The sequence below is a fragment of the Callorhinus ursinus genome, unplaced genomic scaffold, assembly GCF_003265705.2.
Source record: "Callorhinus ursinus isolate GAN/ISIS: 27379988/994484 unplaced genomic scaffold, GSC_fseal_2.0 scaffold25, whole genome shotgun sequence".
NCBI lineage: Eukaryota > Metazoa > Chordata > Mammalia > Carnivora > Otariidae > Callorhinus > Callorhinus ursinus.
The window spans coordinates 9,957,084-9,976,116 of record NW_027397087.1 but is presented as its reverse complement, the minus strand read 5'-3'; the positions used below and the strand labels follow the sequence as shown (position 1 = coordinate 9,976,116).

At 37.4% G+C, this 19,033-nt stretch overlaps 1 protein-coding gene across 4 annotated transcripts in view; it reads right to left on the bottom strand.

The window, feature by feature from the left end:
- TMEM62 (transmembrane protein 62) overlaps positions 1-19,033 on the bottom strand; it is a 34,585-nt gene that overhangs the window by 3,356 nt on the left and 12,196 nt on the right. For 2 of the 4 annotated variants that reach the window (XM_073876903.1, XM_025884361.2), the window contains exons 6-13: positions 17,880-18,004; positions 17,620-17,742; positions 15,361-15,516; positions 13,226-13,385; positions 8,434-8,547; positions 6,001-6,085; positions 2,572-2,676; positions 722-840 (exon numbers count right to left, since the gene is read on the bottom strand). In XM_073876903.1, the coding sequence (XP_073733004.1) occupies positions 722-840; positions 2,572-2,676; positions 6,001-6,085; positions 8,434-8,547; positions 13,226-13,385; positions 15,361-15,516; positions 17,620-17,742; positions 17,880-18,004 (987 nt within the window). The remainder of the gene's footprint in view (positions 1-721; positions 841-2,571; positions 2,677-6,000; positions 6,086-8,433; positions 8,548-13,225; positions 13,386-15,360; positions 15,517-17,619; positions 17,743-17,879; positions 18,005-19,033) is intronic. The other 2 variants (XM_073876904.1, XM_073876905.1) reach the window with 1 other exon arrangement.

Below are 19,033 nucleotides of genomic sequence, written 5' to 3'. Positions count from 1 at the left end.
AAGATTTTATTTATTTGAAAGAGAGGGAGAGAGAGCACGAGCAGGGGCAGATGGAGAGGGAAAAGCAAACTCCCCAATGAGCAGGGACCCTGATGTGGGGCCGGATCCCAGGACCCTGAGATCATGACCTGAGCTGAAGGCAGACGCTTAACTGACTGAGCCACCCAGGTGCCCCTGTGTGTTTCTTTTAAAGGAATCTTAATCCACATGTAAACCTAATCTATCAGTGTTTTCAAACAAGCCGCAGCTAAGATATCACTGAAAGGCCCAGGTCTGGGGCTTGCCCAGTGCAGCTTCCACTGGACAACTGACCCATTTTTCTTGTGAGTCTATTTTTCCTTTCCTCCCTCCAAAACATTTGCCTTCTTCATTATCATAATCAATTTTGGTTTACTTATTTATTCTACTATAAGTCCCTTATTTCATTTTTTATCGATGGAAAAGCACAGTAAAACAAACTACAAAAACAAAAATCTCTTTTACTTTTTATAAACCCTTCCTGCCAAAATGTATTTTAGATGTTTACAAGAGAGTAGTGGAAGAAAGAGCTTAGGAAGCACTTGAAAAACAAACAAAACACCAAATATTCAAGATTGCCCTGACAGTAAATTAGGAAATATGATCTGTGGTGTTTAGTTGGAGGCTCTGGATTTAATTCATAACTGTTATGCAGTAGTCCAAAAGGCCAAGGCATTCTTACATTCCATTTCTGACTTCTTACCTGCAGAATTCCAACTACAAATGTTAGGCTGCCTTGTAGGAAATGTCCATCAACAAACATCCCAAAGGAAAAGCAGCAACCCAGTTTGCCTTTAGTGATCTCACCAACAAACCATGGTCCTGAAAGAGGCAATGGGCACAGAAGATTAAATGACTATGATTCTGATTATATACATCACAAGGTGCATTTATAGGAATAAAAAAGTATGAGAGTAGTTGCTAATAAGCATTTTATTGGCATAATTTTTCTTCTTTATTAATCTCTATGTTGCACCATACATCCTAACTAACCAACCATTTGCTCCTTTGCTCTCCACTTTTGTCTGATTATAAAATCATCTGAGTACATGCTATACCTGAACAGATTCAAGAAACAGGTCAGAGTATGTTCAGAAACTTTAGAAGATTCTGTTGCAATAATAATCCCAATATAATGCATTAACATTTCCTTTAAAAAGCAAAGAGGTATTCTATGGAAGTTAATTTTCCAGATAACTGATATTTACTCCTTTAAGCAAGAAAACTTTCATCTTTCTAAAATGCACTTCTCTTTCTTATTAATGAATGTATTCTGACCTTTCCTTGCTGACCCAAGTCATTACTTTTTACATCAACTATACACTCGAGGTTAACATGTACAAAATTTAACTTCTTTAATTTTTCATTTAGAATGCCAGAATGACTTTTCTCTCCTCCCTATTATTTACTGCCCTTCCTAATGTGCAGGTTTCTGGAACTACTATATTGTCAAGGGTGATTAATGAACAGTCAAGACTTTCTCAAAATGCAAATACCATCATCTGCTGGTAAGAGGGTTCAGCTTTAAAAAGTCATAGGTAATCTTAGACTGTGGATGCACAGTCTAAAAAAGTGTTTTCCCTGCAAGTTTCAACTTTTAAACATGGAGCAACTTCTATCCTTTTAATGTTTTCTTTTACAGCCAGGAACCAAATCGTGTGCTTTTCCTTCGAGTGTAAGGCAAGTGTCTAAAATAGCTTCAACCTATCTTCTAACAAGGAAACTGACCCCCAAAGGGCCATCTGCCATAGCCTGGTACACAGAATTGTAGAGTGTTACATTTTTTTTTTTTTTTTTTTTTTATCTAACTACTCTCTGTTCTCTGGTTGGAGTTACTAATGAGCAAAGAAAAGTCCGGAGGTGGAATAAAAGTATAAGACAAAGACTAAGCAACAAGTAGGCTAATCTACTCCTAACTTTTAGTCACTAAGGAACACTAGTAAAAAGTTTTAAAAAAAGAACCACAGTGCTCCCTGCTTCCATAAGTGGCTAAGTGACTAAGTATTGGGTATAATAATACAACAGAAGAACCTGGATATGCCTGAACTCACTGCTCATCTCAGTTTCCCTTTTTTGAGCTGAGTTTTTAAGGGGCATCCATAAGTAAATATTCACTGAACTACATACTAGGCATTGTGCTTAGTGCTGGGCATAGAGGTGAACAAGACAGACAAGACCTCAATGGATATTCTAATGAAGGAAGAGATGATAAACACAGAAGATAATCACAGATTCTGATAAAGTAATGAAGGAAATAAAAAGTGTGATGAAATAAAGGATAAAACTTTAAGGCAGTCAAAGAAGGCTGCCCTGTATACACATACTAATTCTTTAATGGTCTTCTCAGCTTAAGTTAACTCAGTGTCAACTAAATGTCCTTTAAACATGTTAGGAAAGAACTTTATTTCCTAAAACCATGTTCCAGGAAATGATTTATGAAGAAGCCATGTGCTGTTCATTATGCTCTCAAGAGTCTAAATGACTCTATTGTCAAAATTCTCCATATATCCTTTGGCAGAATTCTCCACAACTCAGGTTTCCTAATTGACTTACCCAGTGCTGTATATAGGGTTAGCAACAACACAGAATAATAGAAGATGTTTAGTTTGCTCAGGACGTGGAGGGAAAATGAGGTCAAATTTATAAATCCTGGAGACCCTAAACAGAATAAATTTGAAAAAACCCAGTGAGCACATGCAAAGTTCAATTTCTTTTTTTTTTATTAGTTTCAGAGGTAGAGTTTAGTGATCCATCAGTTGAATACAACACCCAGTGCTCATTACATCAAGTGCCCTCCTTAATGCCCATCACCCAGTTACCCCATCCTCCCACCCAACTCCCTTCCAGCAACCCTCAGTTTGTTTCCTAGAGTTAAGAGTCTCTTATGGTTTGTCTCCCTCTCTGATTTCATCTTACTTTATTTTTCCTGTCCTTCCCCTATATTCATCTGTTGTGTTTCTTAAATTCTACATGAGTGAAATCATATATTTGTCTTTCTATGACTGACAAAGTTCAATTTCTTTATAACATTTTCTAGAAGATTTCCATGGGCTATCTTTCGTTATATGGTAACTATACAGATGATACCACTTTAAATTCAGAAGTTGACAGGAAGCCTGATAAGCCAAGCCAGTCCACTTAGAATTGCAAAGGGTGGGGGGGGCGGGACGCCTGGGTGGCTCAGTCGTTAAGTGTCTGCCTTCAGCTCAGGCCATGATCCCAGGGTCCTGGGATCGAGCCCCACATCAGGCTCCCTGCTCGGTGGGAGGCCTGCTTCTCCCTCTCCCACTCCCCCTGCTTGTGTTCCTTCTCTCACTGTCTGTCAAATAAATTTAAAAAATCTTAAAAAAAAAAAAAAAGAATTGCAGAGGGTAGGAAGTGCAAAGCAATGGTGTAGTTGGGAGACATGCACGTGCACACATGCACACACACACACTTTTAAATGATTAAATGTAGGTTTGAAATATAGTGCTGTACTCAAAGTCTCTGTTTTCTATGGGATCTAGTATCCAAATGTACAAATTTCCAAATCATATATCAAAATATATCAAAGAAATATCAAAATTTCTCCAGTCTAATCTTAAGTATGACTGTCCAATATTCCTTTCCCAAATGTGACATAGCTCTTAACTCACAGCCATCCTCTTACTCCAATTGAAAGGGATCCTTAAAGCTCTTCAAATTAACATCTCTTAATATATAGTGCCAAAAATGCCAAGCATATGGGCTTCACACAGAGAAGCTCCATTCTGTGGCCACAGACTAAAGCATCACAGATCCTCAACCTCAGCCACCATTTCACTCATGTGTGTGGCTGGTCATAAGCCAGTCAGAAGAAGACTATGACACGAAGCTCGGTCCGCACTGAGCGCCCCTAGAGGTGAAAGACAGCCTGAGGTAAGTTAAATAGTATGTCTCTCCTAATAGGCCAACATATCCATTTTGTACTTAAAACACTGTTCAGCCTGACAGTTGATTTTGTACAAAACCTGATAATGCATGACCTTTCCCACTCCGCTGCATTCTTGCTACTCATTCTTCTCTTAGATTCTTTATTGTTCTAGTCTGGTATTTCTCAAAGTATTCATCTATATATCCATCTATAATAATTATTTATTTTTAAAGATTTTATTTATTTGAGATATAGAGAGAGTTGCGCGCGAGCACGAGCGGGGGGAGGGGCAGAGGGAGAAGCAGACTCCCCGCTGAGCAGGGACCCCGATGCGGGGCTCAATCCCAGGACCCTGGGATCATGACCTGAGCCGAAGGCAAATGCTTAACCAACTGAGCCCCCCAGGCACCCCAATAATTATTATTTATTAAAAATAAATAATCCTTTAGCCTTGGAAGCAGCTATGCTTTAAATTTTAAGCATAAACTTTAAATGTGATTTTCTATTTTGGCTCCACATTAGAATAACCTGGGGCAACTCTGAGAAAATATTCATGCTCAGGTCTCACTCACCAGAGATTCAGATTTAATTGGCCTGAGGGAGAGGGGAAGCTTAGGCTGCAACCCAGGTGATTCTAAGCAGCCAGGACTGAGAAATACTGCTTTAGTCACAGCTGAACGCCTCAGCCTTGACTGCCCATTGGAATCATCTGGGGAGCTTTATAAACTACTGATGCTTAGGTCCTACCCCTAGCGATTCTGATGTGATTGGTCTAGGGTGCTGTGTAGACACGGAGATTTCAGAAGTTTCCCAGGGGAGTCTAAGGTGCAGTCGAAGTTGAGAAGTGTTGTTTAAAGAAAAGAACTGACCTGGGGTCAGAAGACATAGGTTTCGAGTCTCTCCTTTATCTCTTATTAGCGATGAGACTTTGAACAACCTTCACAACCTCCCCAGTCCTTAGTGTCCTAATCTTTAAAACGGGGACAATAATACCTATTTCACAGGATTGCTGTAAGGATTAAGTGAGATAATGCAGGTAAAAATATGTTGTAAATTTTAAATAACTACACAAAGATATTGGTATCCCCACAGAATGAGGCTGGGGCCCTCCCTTAAACATTTATTTATTTACATTATATGCAGGAACATATATGTGTGCAATAATGCTTCTTGAACTTCTTCATAGAATTTGTGAAAATATATATAGGCAGGAAAACATTCAGGAGGATGTGTACACTCCCTCTGTACTTAGCCATTTTACTGTTGAGTCATTGCTGCAGTACTCCCCTCCCCTACAATCAGTCCCTGATCCCAGGGATTCATCCAAGCCAGGAAGGGGTAAGGAAAATTTAATTCAACAAGTATTTATTGTCTGTCACGCACACACTCAGTGTTGGGTGCTGTGAGAAACAGAAAAGAAGCAGAAAACAAGAGCTCCTATACTGAAGAACTTACAGTCTGGTTGAGGAGAAAATGTATATATACATTTGGGGTGCTTACATAAAGCACGGTGACTGACTGGCCAAGTATAGCATTAACTGTCAGGAAGGACTACAGGATTCAGAGACGCAAGAGCTCATTATGACCTGGAAGGGGTGGAGAAAATGATATGGAAAAAGGGTTTGAGGTGAGCCCTAAAGGAGGCTAAAATATAGATAAGTTTAGAAAAATAACTTAGAGATAACAGCCTAGGCAAAAGCCCACAGAAGCAGAAATGAGTATGGTGTGTGTAGGGAACAGTGGAAAATTATCTAAGCTGAAATACAGGTAAATGGTTGAAGATGCGGCTAATTAGGTAAGACCCAACTGTGGAGGATCCTTAATATCTGGCAGAGACGTTTGGTCATTTTGAGCTATATTGTGATTTTTCCCCCATTTTCAGGTTGAGCTTCATATTACTGCAATGGAGCAGCAAAAAAACTGAATTTTTTAAAAGCTCAAGTACTGTGGACAAAGTATAGTTAGTTTGAAGAATGCACCTCACAAAGCTCAGGAAAGACAATTTATATTGATATTTATCACTTGGCAATAGGACATTATATGACACTTCAGAATGAAGTCTTCTGAGAATAAAAGGAACCATGACTAACCTTTATGCTCTGGATATCCTCGGTGCCTAAAAGTAATGAGAATGGTGAGCTGGATCAGCACAATTATCACAAAAAGGACCCGGGCCTGCAGAGAAATCAATGTTAATGTGAAAACAGATACATGCGTACAACGACAGTTAAGGTCTTTAAAATGGCCTCAATAACAAAAATGGAAAAGACACCATTACCAGAAATGACTATGCAAGAAAAATAAATGACCAAAGAGAATCAAGCAACTGATCCACCAAAAAAGAAAATTATAAATTGCCTCAGCATTGGGGTGCCTGGGTGGCTCAGTCGTTAAGCATCTGCCTTCGGCTCAGGTCATGATCCCAGGGTCCTGGGATGGAGCCCTGCTTCAGGCTCCCAGCTCAGCAGGAAGCCTGCTTCTCCCTCTCCGTCTCCCACTCCCCCTGCTTGTGTTCCCTCTCTCGCTGTCTCTGTCAGATAAACAAATGAAATCTTTAAAATAAATAAATAAATAAAATAAATTGCCTCAGCATTACTCTTTCAGAATTTGGATACTGAGACTAATACTGAAACAAAGTAATTCATAGTTATATAAAATGATCAAATTAAAACAGTCCACCTTCACTGTACTAGAAGTATAATTGGTTTTATTTCAAGTTGTAGAAGAGTGAAGAAAAACAGTACACAGTGCACTGCAGGCTGAGTGAACTGAAACCGCATTTTCGTTTGCTTTCTCCATCAGGGCAGCATTCACTTGGAGATTAACTCACAGCAAAGAGACATAATCTAGGTTCTGGTTTCTCAAAGTACGGACCCCAGCTCATCATTGGGATCGCCTTGTGCCTGTTGGGAAGGCAGAATCTCAGGCGCCATCTCAGCCCTACTAAATCAGAATCTGTCTCTTACTAATGTTCCCTGGTGATTCATAAGTACATCAGAGTTTCCAAACCCTAATCTAGGTGACTATTAAAAAACCCCAAAAGAAAAACAAATGACACAAAAGGAACTTATAAAACTGAGATACAAATGCCCATTAGTCATATTCCTAAAAAGCTTAATCATACAAGTAATACAAGTAAATTAAAATAATAATAAATTTACATTGTAAGGCTGTGAAGTTATATAGTAAAGCTATGTCTGGAAGGTGAAATTAAAGGAGGCTTAAATTTTCTTAACATTGTAAGGTGTCTCTTTGGTGTGTTTTTTTTTTTTTAATGTTTATTTTTATTTTTTTTTAAAGATTTGATTTATTTATTCATGAGAGACAGACAGACAGAGAGAGAGGCAGAGGGAGAAGCAGGCTCCCAAGGAGCAGGGAGCCCGATGCGGGACCCGATCCCAGGACCCTGGGATCATGACCTGAGCCGAAGGCAGACGCTTAACCATCTGAGCCACCCAGGCGCCCTCTTTGGTGTGTTTTATGTCAACACCCAGTTAACAATAGAAAAATGGTTAAATAAATTAAGGTATATTTATGCCAATAGACATCACTTTTTATTTTACTTTTTTTATTTTTTTTTTAAGATTTTATTTATTTATTTGAGAGAGAGAGAGAAAGAAACAGCATGAGAGGGGATAGGGTCAGAGAGAGGCTCCCCAGTGAGCCGGGAGCCCGATGTGGGACTCAATCCCAGGACTCCGAGATCATGACCTGAGCCAAAGGCAGTCACTTAACCAACTGAGCCACCCAGGCGCCCTAGACATCATTTTTTAAAATAATATAAACTGAAGCCAGAAAATAGTCAAGGGACGCCTGGGTGGCTCAGTCGGTTAAGCAGCTGCCTTCAGCTCAGGTCATGATCCCAGGGTTCTGGGATCGAGTCCCACATTGGGCCCCCTGCTCAGCGAGGAGCCTGCTTCTCCCTCTCCCTCTGCCTGCCGCTGCCCCTGTTTGTGTGTGCTCGCTCTCTGACAAATGAATAAATAAAATCTTAAAAAAAAAAGTCAAAACAAATTCCTCAGTAGAAAAAAAAAGTTCAGACTGCAAAAGAGAATGAAAATTACTATTTTACATTAAAAACTCATATACCAATATATATGAGAAAAAAATAAGAGTATCATAATGACATACAATGGTTATAATAAGTAGTGTGATAAAAGAATAATGTGGGGCTGATTTTACTTTATTTCTAAATTTTCCAAGTTCTCCACATTAAGCATGTATTATTTATGTAGAAAGAAATATTATTTTTAAAAGATCCTTAATCCAATTTTACACAGTTTCTACAATTCCCTTAGTTATTCTGGTTTTATGATATTGCTTAGAACTAGGTTCCAAAACAGGTATTACTTGTCAATGCCTCTGCTTCTTTTAATTCAAATCAACTTTAAAGCATTGTAGTCTTCTAGACAAATAACTAACTTAATTTTATAAGGTTCGTCTTTCTCACCACATGATTATATTAATACTTTGGACCCACCACTAGATTTGACCTAATCTCATCTAAAGCTGAATTTACTCACCACGATGCAATGGTCAGTAAGGAGAATAAATGATGCCAGGGGATCAAATCTGAGATGAATATCCTCTTGAACAGAAAACAGGTGGTGAACACTCTTACTTCTTCCAGCAGAATCCTAGTTATAAGCACAGCGGTGATTCTCATGCACATTTATATGTATAATGTCCCAAGATTAAGTTTCCAGTAACATTTGTCCGTTATCTCTGAATAGCTGTATTTTTTTCATTTATTTTTGCTTCTTCCTAATAAGCACTTTAAATATAACTTCTTTTAAACCCTGTAATTCTAGATTTGAACTGGGAATATCAGCATGTACTCACAATATATTTTCTCTTGTATAGAAAATTTGTATTTTCCCTTTCTCTGCTCACTGAAGAGCCTAAAAATAGTAACAAACCCAAGAACAAGGAGCTAGCTGGGCTACTGCCCAGACTGTACTCTCAAAATAAAATTTCTCATTACAAGATCAGTGCTCTTTAGAGAGATAGCTGATTCCAGTTCTTGAACAAGAAATACACAAGAAGAGCTTGAAATATCTTCATACCAGAAAGCAAGAACACTTAACAAAGACTACTGGGATTATATCGAAAGATTTAGTGGCCAACTTGGAGAGGCTCCCACAAGCCAAAGGTGGGACAATTTGAGCATTAAAAATATAAATGCCATGGATTGAAACATACCAAATATGTATTTTTTAAATTTTGAATTCCTAATGATACTAAAAATAAAAGATTCATTTGGTTGCCTTTGGCAGATGCTAGAGAAGCAACTCATTATTCTGAAAATTGGTTTAGAAAAGGGAAGGTGGGGGAAGAATTAAGAATTTATCCCACCTTTCCTGTATGAACTTATCTATCTGGGTGCCAAATAGATAAGGGGATTTTTTTCTTTATGGGACTATTCTAATTAATACTCCTTTTACAAGAAGTGCAAATTTGAATACCACCATTGTACACTCTAATGAAACAATGGACCTAGGCCAAGACCATCAATAGCTGCTGGAAATCCTTCAGTGAAAAGCTGATTGGGTACTTCATAATGAATGGAGGGAAAAGCGAGCAGTGTGCTGGAGCTGGTTTGACAGGCTCACAAAAGCCAATTGTTAAATATTCAGGAATTTTGCAGGCCAGTTGATATGTTGGTAGCTTAAAACCAGCTATGGTAAAAATATTTATACTATGGAAATTGGTATTAATCAGGGAAACACTACAAATCAGGGTTCCCCCTTCAAACCTGTCCCAAGCTGGTGGATAGATACTTACCACCACACCAATGGATAAAGTTGACAACACCTGAATACAATGATCAATCCTAACATTACTAAAAGAGAGACAACCAGATATCACAGACTTCTGATAAGAGCATAAAACACCAAATGAAGTATTCCTGCCAAAAAACAGCCTCAAATCTGATCAAACCCCTAATTTAACTACCAGTTATAGAAACTAGAGGGGGTGGAGGAACATGCTGAAGGATATAGAAACTAGAGGGGGTGGAGGAACATGTTGAAGGATACAACATGAATTTAAACATCATAAATCTAGAATATAGAAAACTCTACAGGATAAAAGATCCAGTTTCCAAAGTTATCCAAAAAATAAGTTGCAAGGAAAAAAAAAAAAAAAAGGAGAGGGAACCTGTAGATTAAAAGAGACTGAAGAGACAAATCAGCTACATGCAGTATTTGAGCCTTGTTTGGATTCTGATTTGAACCAACCCCATGCATGTCATATATATATATGACTAATTAGGAAAACTGAATACTAGCTAGTTTGATATTAAGGAATTACTATTGATTTTCCAGGTGTGTGATGGTATTATGGTTACATTTTTAAAAAATAGTTCTTTTAGGGATACATACTGTCATATTACAGATGGAATGACATCATGGTGCAGGGGTATAGATGAAACAAAACTGGTCATGAGTTGGTAACTGTTGAAGTCGGCTAATGGATACATGGGAATTCATTATAGTATTATCTCTTGCATATAATTTTAAAGTTTCCCATCATATAAAAGTAAAAAACAAAAAAGAATTTACACTTGTTTTTATCAGACTTTTATTGCTCAAAATGTTATTTTAAGTTGTATGTTCTTGTTTTAAAGCAGAGTTTTTCTTTAATTTATAGATACAGAGATATAGAGATTTAGAGATAAAGAGATATAGAGATTTAGAGATATAGAGATTTCTGGAGTCTGCTCTTTCAATTGGCAAAGTAGGCACAATAATCTAAAGTTCTGGTTCTCAAACTTTAGTGCACATCAGAACCACCTGGATGGACTGTTGAAACAAGATTGCTGGGTCCCAACTCCAGAGTTTCTGATGCAGAAGTTTGGTATGGGACCTGAGAGTTTACATTTCTAACAAGTTCCCGGGTGATGCTGATGCTACTAATTCAGGAAGCACACTGAAAATTGATCTAAAGGTCTAGCTGCTACTAGGCTCCTCATTCAATAAAAATAGTGAGCGGGTAAAATATAAGACAATAAATTGATGTTGTCTCTCACAGATTTTTCTGAGACTTATCTATAATATACTGTATTTAAAAGAATAGAACTTGGGGCACCTGGGTGGCTCAGTTGGTTAAGCGTCTGCCTTCAGCTCAGGTCATGATCCCTGCTCAGCGGGGAGTCTGCTTCTCCCTCTCCCTCTGCCCCTGCTCATGCTCGTGCTCTCTGACTCACTCTCTCCTCAAATAAATAATCTTTAAAAATAAAAATAAAAGAATAGAACTTTCCCATTGACGAATGAAGGGACCAAGTTCCCTACTGAATGTTCAGTAGAATAATCTTTTGAAGTTACACATATATAGAAGAAAACAGGTCAGTGGTTTCCTGGACATGAGGGTGGAAGGAAGACAGCTGCAAAAGAACACAAGAAAACTTCTGAGGGTGATAGACTGTACTGATTGTAGTAATGGGCAAGGGTATATATGTATGTCAAAATTCACTGAATTCTACTCTTTAAATATGTATAGTTTTTTTGTATGTAAATTATACCTCAATAATGTAAGAAATGTTAAACATGTAAAAAGTATATGTGATTTCACATTTTTACTAGGATTTAATGAAGCAGCCAGAAATGTTTCAAGGAACATGAACTGTGTTTTTTTTTTCTCATAAAATTATAGAAGCTGGGGTTTTGAGGCAATCCAAGGATTTGGGAGTTCCCCATTCCTACAGTGAGCAGGTCTCCTATGATTGCTCCCACTTCCTCCTCATAACTGTAAAGATAGGGAATAATTTATTCTAGGTGCACTTGTACCTTCAGGTTTTCTTTCAGTGATCCAACTTCTAATAGAAGGGACATTAAGAGTTCATCCCCAGTCATAATTCCTTTCACATCTTCCCCGAGTTTCTTCTGCCTCCAAAGCAGAACACTTCAAAGATGGGTGGCATTGCAAAGTGCCTTTTCTTGCTTCCTCATCTATGAACTGGGGATAAAGCTACCTACCATAAAGGATGGTTATATGGATTAGGTAAAAAATTGTAAGTGTCTAGCATTTCCTTAGAAGGAGCTCAGTAAACAGTTCCTTCCTACTCAAAATCCTTCTCTGTGACACACACACACCACACACACAAAAGATAATGAAAATAATTACATGTGTTTTCTGAAGGATTACTTGGTAATCTTCAAACTAAGACTTAACAATAGAAGATGAAATAGTTAATAACTGTCATCAAATCATCAAGTTGTGGCAATCGATAGATTTTTTTTTTCAGAAACTAATTCCTGAGCACAGTATCTCCTAAAGAATTTCACAATATTGATGAAAGTGTCCTATTTTGGTAATGAATGATCACTTGCTACTCTGGCAGGTGCTAGTGAATTAAATGCCCCCAAGCTGAATTGGAATAGCAGGCAGACTGTTACTACATATGCTATCAATGCAGACTCCCCAAACAAACAAAAAAATTCTCTGGGATGCCTTGAAAATTCTCTATCCTAGAGCTTTCAAAATAGTGTCACAATTTTCCTGTACTTAGAGAAAGCAAGCAAAGGCATGGGTACATAAATACGTATTTTCTGACTTATTCTATTATCTTTGGGTATGTTGGGGAATTTGCTCCCATTATTAGAAGACTCTAGCCAAAGTTGAAAGACAATAAAAGAATGATTCCCTGGGGCTCAAAAAGCGGGGACTGTGGCCAGTAGTTACACACTGAGAAGTCTAGTTTTTTGTCTAATAGAATGACTCCTGAGTGCTCATTTCCTGAATATACTAAATCCAGTATATTCAAGTTTTTGGTTTTTTTTAAGATTTTATTTATTTATTTGACAGAGAGAGACACAGCAAGAGAGGGAACACAAGCAGGGGGAGCAGGAGAGGGAGAAGCAGGTTTTCTGCCGAGCAGGGAGCCCAATGCGGGGCTCGATCCCAGGACCCTGGGATCATGACCTGAGCTGAAGGCAGACGCTTAACAACTGAGCCACCCAGGCGCCCCTCAAGTGTTTTTTTTAAGATTTTCTTTATTTATTTATTTGAGAGAGAGAGAGAGAGCCAGGGAAGGGGGAGGGGAGGAGCAGAGAAAGAGGGAGAGGGACAAGCAGACTCCACATGGAGCACAGAACCTGACACGGGGCTCAATTGCACAACCCTGAGATCATGACCTGAGCCGAAATCAAGAGTTAGATGCTAAACCGACTGAGCCACCCAGGTGCCCCTCAAATTTTTTAATTAACTTAGTTTCATCTCTATCAATGGACTGAAAAAAAAAAACAAAACCACAACAGAGTTTAGTGTAGTTACAGCCAAATCATTTATATAGCAAGTTGAAAATTACTAACTTACCTGGACAATTACTTCTATGTTATGTGTCCTGTTACTGTAGTTTCTTGGGTTCCACTTCAGTATGAAAATAGGACCAGATAAATGAATAGCTTGCCCTAAATGAACTCCATCAATCTTAACTGTGACAGAAGTAATGGAGGATAAGGAAAAGGCCAAGACTCTAAAACGAGAACATACATACGCATGTGGTTTTAGATATTTTCACTGTTTTTAGAAAGGAGAATAACTCTATTATAACCTAAAAAAAATATAAATGTAGGCAGAACCATCACACTGTATAACTGTTTATATGACCACTACTCATGATCTGGTTTCTTTCTGAATGGTGGCTTTTGGAGTTATATAATTTAGCAAACCTAAGTTGGTGAAAAATTAGAAACTATTTTTGTACTTTTTAGAAAGGAAAATCAATTTTCTTTTGACAAATAAAACTGGAGTAGATCCAAAGTTCTTTCTGATAAACTCCTGAAGTCCTGATTTTTCATATAGGAAAAGAACACTGGTTAGACATCTTACTTTGTTAATCTCATGTTAATCCTACCATCCACTCATTTGTTTCCCAACTGTCAACAAGATGCAGTATCACAAACAGAGCTAAGGCTACCAAGCCCTTTCAGAGAATACAAAGTGTAAATCAGATATCCAGCTCCTATAAAAAAAAAAACCTGAGAGTCACTTCACTGCTGACCAAAAAAAATAAATAAATAAAACAGCTCGATATCATTTTTCCAGATTAATTAGTACATCTTTTTAAAAGTACAATATCCAAAAATGATAAGAGTGCTATGAAATTGGTACTCATTTGCCTGGTAACATTATAAATTAGTATCTGTTTTAAAAAGTAATTGGGTACCTTATGCACTGCTCGTGGGAATGTAAAATGGTACAGCCGCTATGGAAAACAGTATGGTGGTTCCTCAAAAAATTAAACATATAATTACCATGGGATCCAGCAATTCCATTTCTAGATATATACCCACAAGAATTGAAAGCTGAAAGCAGGGATTTGAACAGAATATACCCACATTCATAGTAGCATTATTCACAATAGCCAAAAGGTGGAAGCAGAAGTATCGGCAGATGAATAAACAAAATGTTGTATATACACACAATGGAATATTAGCCTTAAAAAAGCAAAGAAATTCTAACACACTCTACAACATGGAGGAACCTTGAAGATATTATGTTAAAGAAGCCAGCCAGTTAAAGGACAAATACTGTAGGAGTCTCCTTATATGAGGTTCCTAGAGTAGTGAAATTCAAAGAGAGAGACCAGTAGAATGGTGGCTGCCATGGGCTGGGGAAAAGGGTAAATCAGGAAGTTATTGTTGGATGGGTACAGAGTTTCAGTCTTGGAAGATGAATATTCTGATGATGGATGGTGGTGATGGTTGCACAACAAAATCAATATACTTTAATGCCACTGAACTGTATACCTAAAAGATGGTAAAATGGTACATCTTATGTTACATATATTTTACTGCATATTTTTAAAAGAAAAATGATTTTAGTTACAAAAAAAAAGTAATTGGGCAATTTTTATCAACAGTCAAAAAGGAATTCATATTCTTTCACCAAGACTTGCACCTCTAGAACTTTACCTAAAGAAATTATTCAAATGGAAAAAGAATCTACATGCATCAGATGCTCATTCCCAAGTTAGAAAAAAATGTAAGAGTTCACCAGTAAGGTAAGAAAATGGTTAGATAAATTGTGGTACCTTCTCTCTGTTGAGAGATAAAAAGTAGGAATTAAAATAGACTGTGCCCTATCATTACAACTATGTAAAAACATGCCTCAAAGAGAATGCCTGAGAAGGAAGTCAGAAATGTCAGTAACAGCTCTGTTTGGGGTTAGGGGGATTATAGCAATGTAAAACATGAAAATAAAATACACAAAAATTACAGTGGTAGGGTTATGGGTTTCTGGAGGTTTTTTAAATTTCAACAGCTTAAAAAAATTATTTTTTAACTGAATGGGAATAAAGCAGTAAGCATTTTATCTTTATATAATGTTTAGATTGTTGAGAAAATTAAAGTGCAGCATCTCACAGTTTTCACACGGGATTATAGTCACATTGACTTATTCTCCACTAATATCAAACTGAAAGGAAATTCCAAAAAACTGCTACATACCTGATGTGTGTTGAATGAAGAAGTCTTTCTAGTGGTTCATGTCTAGCACAGCTATATAGGAGTGACTTAGGATTAGTGATAAGAACCACAGGCCACTCGTCAAAGGCCAAATCTGCAAAGCTAAAGAGGTCATGATCAAAAGCAAAGATCCGGTACCTAGAGACCAGAGACAATAAGGTAATTTAGTCACTTCACATTATAAGAGGGTATGAAGGTTATACACAGACCAAATGTAAAAATATAAAACTATACTTTCTGAGATCATGAATTTATACAAAGTAACTAATATTGTTTCCCTGTCCTTCTTCCCTTGCCCCTACCGCTTTATAGTTCACGTTTATCACAAATTGAATCTTACTAAGACATAAATTTACTGTGCCCTAGAACAATGCCTGGTACATAGCATGCACGCTTTCATTTTTAAATAAATGCTTGATAAATTAATTCGTTTGGTTTCTATACTTTAAGACTGTTTTGAACCTAAGACATTCATCATAAGCCTAATACCTGATATTCCTCATCTCATCAAAAATGCTAATATTAACATAAACACAATCAGAAATCTTTCATTCTTCTTTTAAACCTTTATTTCTATAATTTCAAAGAAAGTAACAAAATTTATTTTGGTTTTCTAAATGCATGGTGAGAGGTATAAATATTCATTAAAGAATAACCAAAATTTTATATTTTCTACTTTTTGAACTGAGAAAAGAAATGATTAACTATGGCAGAAACAATAGTGCTCACCAAATACTCCACGTGCTCCCCTGCATTTCCCAGTCTCCCTGGTATTAGGTTGGGACCATGTGACTAGTTCTGGTCAATGGGCTGTAAACAGAAGTGACATGTATCACACTTCTGGTGCAAAGTATTTAGGAGTGGGCATGAGTTCTCCATGCTCTCTTCCCTGCCCTGGGATTGAGGTGTTGAGATAGTGGCATTATGAGATGAAGGAAATCTGAATCCCTGAGTCACTCCATGGAAGAGAGAGTCCCTGGCTCATACCAGATTTACATAAATGAAAAAATAAGCATCTGTTGTTAAGCCACTGATATTTTCCAGATTTATTTGTATCCACAACAAAGCCTAGCCTAATATTACTAATATACTTTTAAAAGCTCCTCTACTATCCTAACACAACTTAAATGTTTAAAAGGGCAGGTAAAGGTTAGGTCCTTTCAGTAAAACTCCAGATAAAACCCCAGGGGTGGAACAACAGGAGAGCAGGTGGAAAGAGAAAGAGAGGAAATGGTTTCATGACATCACTTAACTTGTAACTATAGCATTTATAAGAAATAAAGAAGCTGATCAAGGATTAGGAAGGCTATCTGGTAAAAGGTAATCCCAGCCCAGCCCACAACCTCACAGTCATGAATAGACAGGTCTAGCTCAAAGTAATTACAGTTGCCAAGTAATTACAGGCTTCAAGCATAGTTTTAGACAGTTTCTAGCAGAGTCAACCAAAATGAGTGAGTACCTTCCAAGATGTAAAGCTATTTTTTAATTAATGGAAGTAGTTAAAAACAGAAAGAACATATTCAGCTCAAAAAATATTTACTAACATCTTCAGAGAACTGAGTTTGAATAAATTAAATTGTAATTGATAATAGTTCAACAATGAGATGATACTCATCTATATTTAAGCTACTGTACTTAGTTATTCTCAAAATATGTATTTAGTTCTTTTCTCTCTATATATTTAACTATACTGTATGCTTTTGATAAACAGGCTGTGTTTTCTCATAGAAAGACTTTAATCTTAATAAAACCAACTATCGTGTATTTGAAGAACTTAAATCACTAACATAGTAGTAACTACAAAGGTAGATATAAAATTCAGAGGGTGATACAGTTCCAGTTCTAATGTTTCTCTAAGTGTGGTCCATAGAACACCTGGTGGGCTTTAAAAAAAAAAATGCAGGTCCGAAACCAGACCAACACAACCAAATTCTCTGGAGATAGGGCCTCCAAATTGTTATTTTTAATAAGATCCTCCACAATCCTTGTGCACCCTAGAGTTTGAGATCTATCTCCTAGTGGATGCATCTTGAAAATCCAACGTAACATAGTGATGGCAAACATAACTGTTGCAATGAGGTTTTTATACACCGACACACATAATATCTATATTACTTTAAAAACTTAGGGAGATCACAAGTTTTTCCTTGACTGGGATCACCCATGGTAGCAATAAGAAAACTATCGTTGTTTTAGCAAAACTTACATGTATAAGTTTATTTTGTGGGGTAGTTCCCTTACCTTCTGTTATCCTTCCAGTCTCCCACCTCAAGTTCCAAAGTGCCCTGGAGGTGACGAGTGTGCAAAACAGGCATCAGCCCACCGAGAGTATGGAGATGCCCACACAAATACGCTGTAGCTGATCTAATCGATGAAAAACGAGCAGAATAAATGAACAGATAACTTGCAATGCCAAACTAATAAAAAGATCTCTTCAGGAGAGCAAGAGTAACATAAAAGAATTACAAGCAATTAATTCTGATTTTGGAAGCCTGCCTCACCTCATTATTGACCGAATTCCAGGTGATGGAGAAAGGATAGTGGATGTTGTATAGTGTCCAAACCAAATACTGTGGTTACTCCGACTACTCTCCTTGGCCAGTAACAGAAGTTCCTCCATCCGCTTCTGAAATGGGAGAAAAACAGAAGGATCTTTCATTAGGGCTCAGGCTGAAATCTACAGATTAAACATCTGCCTTGAAGTTTTATAATAATAAGTATATTATGTCTAAGGCCTAAACCCTACTAATTAATGACCTGCATGGACCTGTATAAATTTCAAACTGTTTTCATATACATTATAATTCATTTGGTCCTAAAAATAACTCTATGCTAAGCAGGGCAAGTATTATCCCCATTTGATAGAGAAGGAAACTGAGAAATAGAGAACAATCTTTAAATGACATAAATTTCTGTCCATTTTTATGACAAAGTTCTTTATAGAAAATAAGAACCATTAATCTCTTCAGCCCTGTATACTACATTGCAATTAATAAAGAGGAACTTGAAACCAAACTTCTAAAATAAGATGTACATATGTCCACAAAAAGCCTGTACCTGAATGTTCACAACAGCTCAACTCAAAATAGCCAAAAACTAGAAACCATCAGTATATCCAAACAATGGAATGCTATGTAGTGATAAAAAGGAAAGAATTACTCAAACACACAATAATATGGATGAATTGTAGAAACAAATCATAGAAATATACTGAGCAAAAGAAGCCAGACACAAGAGTACATACTGTATGATTTCATTTACATAAAATTCTAGAAAAAAAATTAATCTATACTGACAGAAAACCCATCAGTGGTTCTCTAGGATTGGGGTGAAGACTGACTACACAAGAGAACTTTCTGGGATGATAGAAATGTTCTCTCTTGACTGGGGTGACAGTTATACCAGCATATATATTTTTTGTCAATACGCTTCAAACACTTAAAATGAGTGCACTTTATTGTATGTAAATCATCCCTCATAAAGTTGATTTCAAAAATAACTTGTACAGGGGCGCCTGGGTGGCTCAGTCGGTTAAGCAACTGCCTTCTGCTCAGGTCATGATCCCAGGGTCCTGGGATCGAGCCCCAAGTCGGGGTTCCTCGCTCAGCGCAGAGCCTGTTTCTCCCTCTCCCTCTGCCCCTCCCCGCTGCCTGCA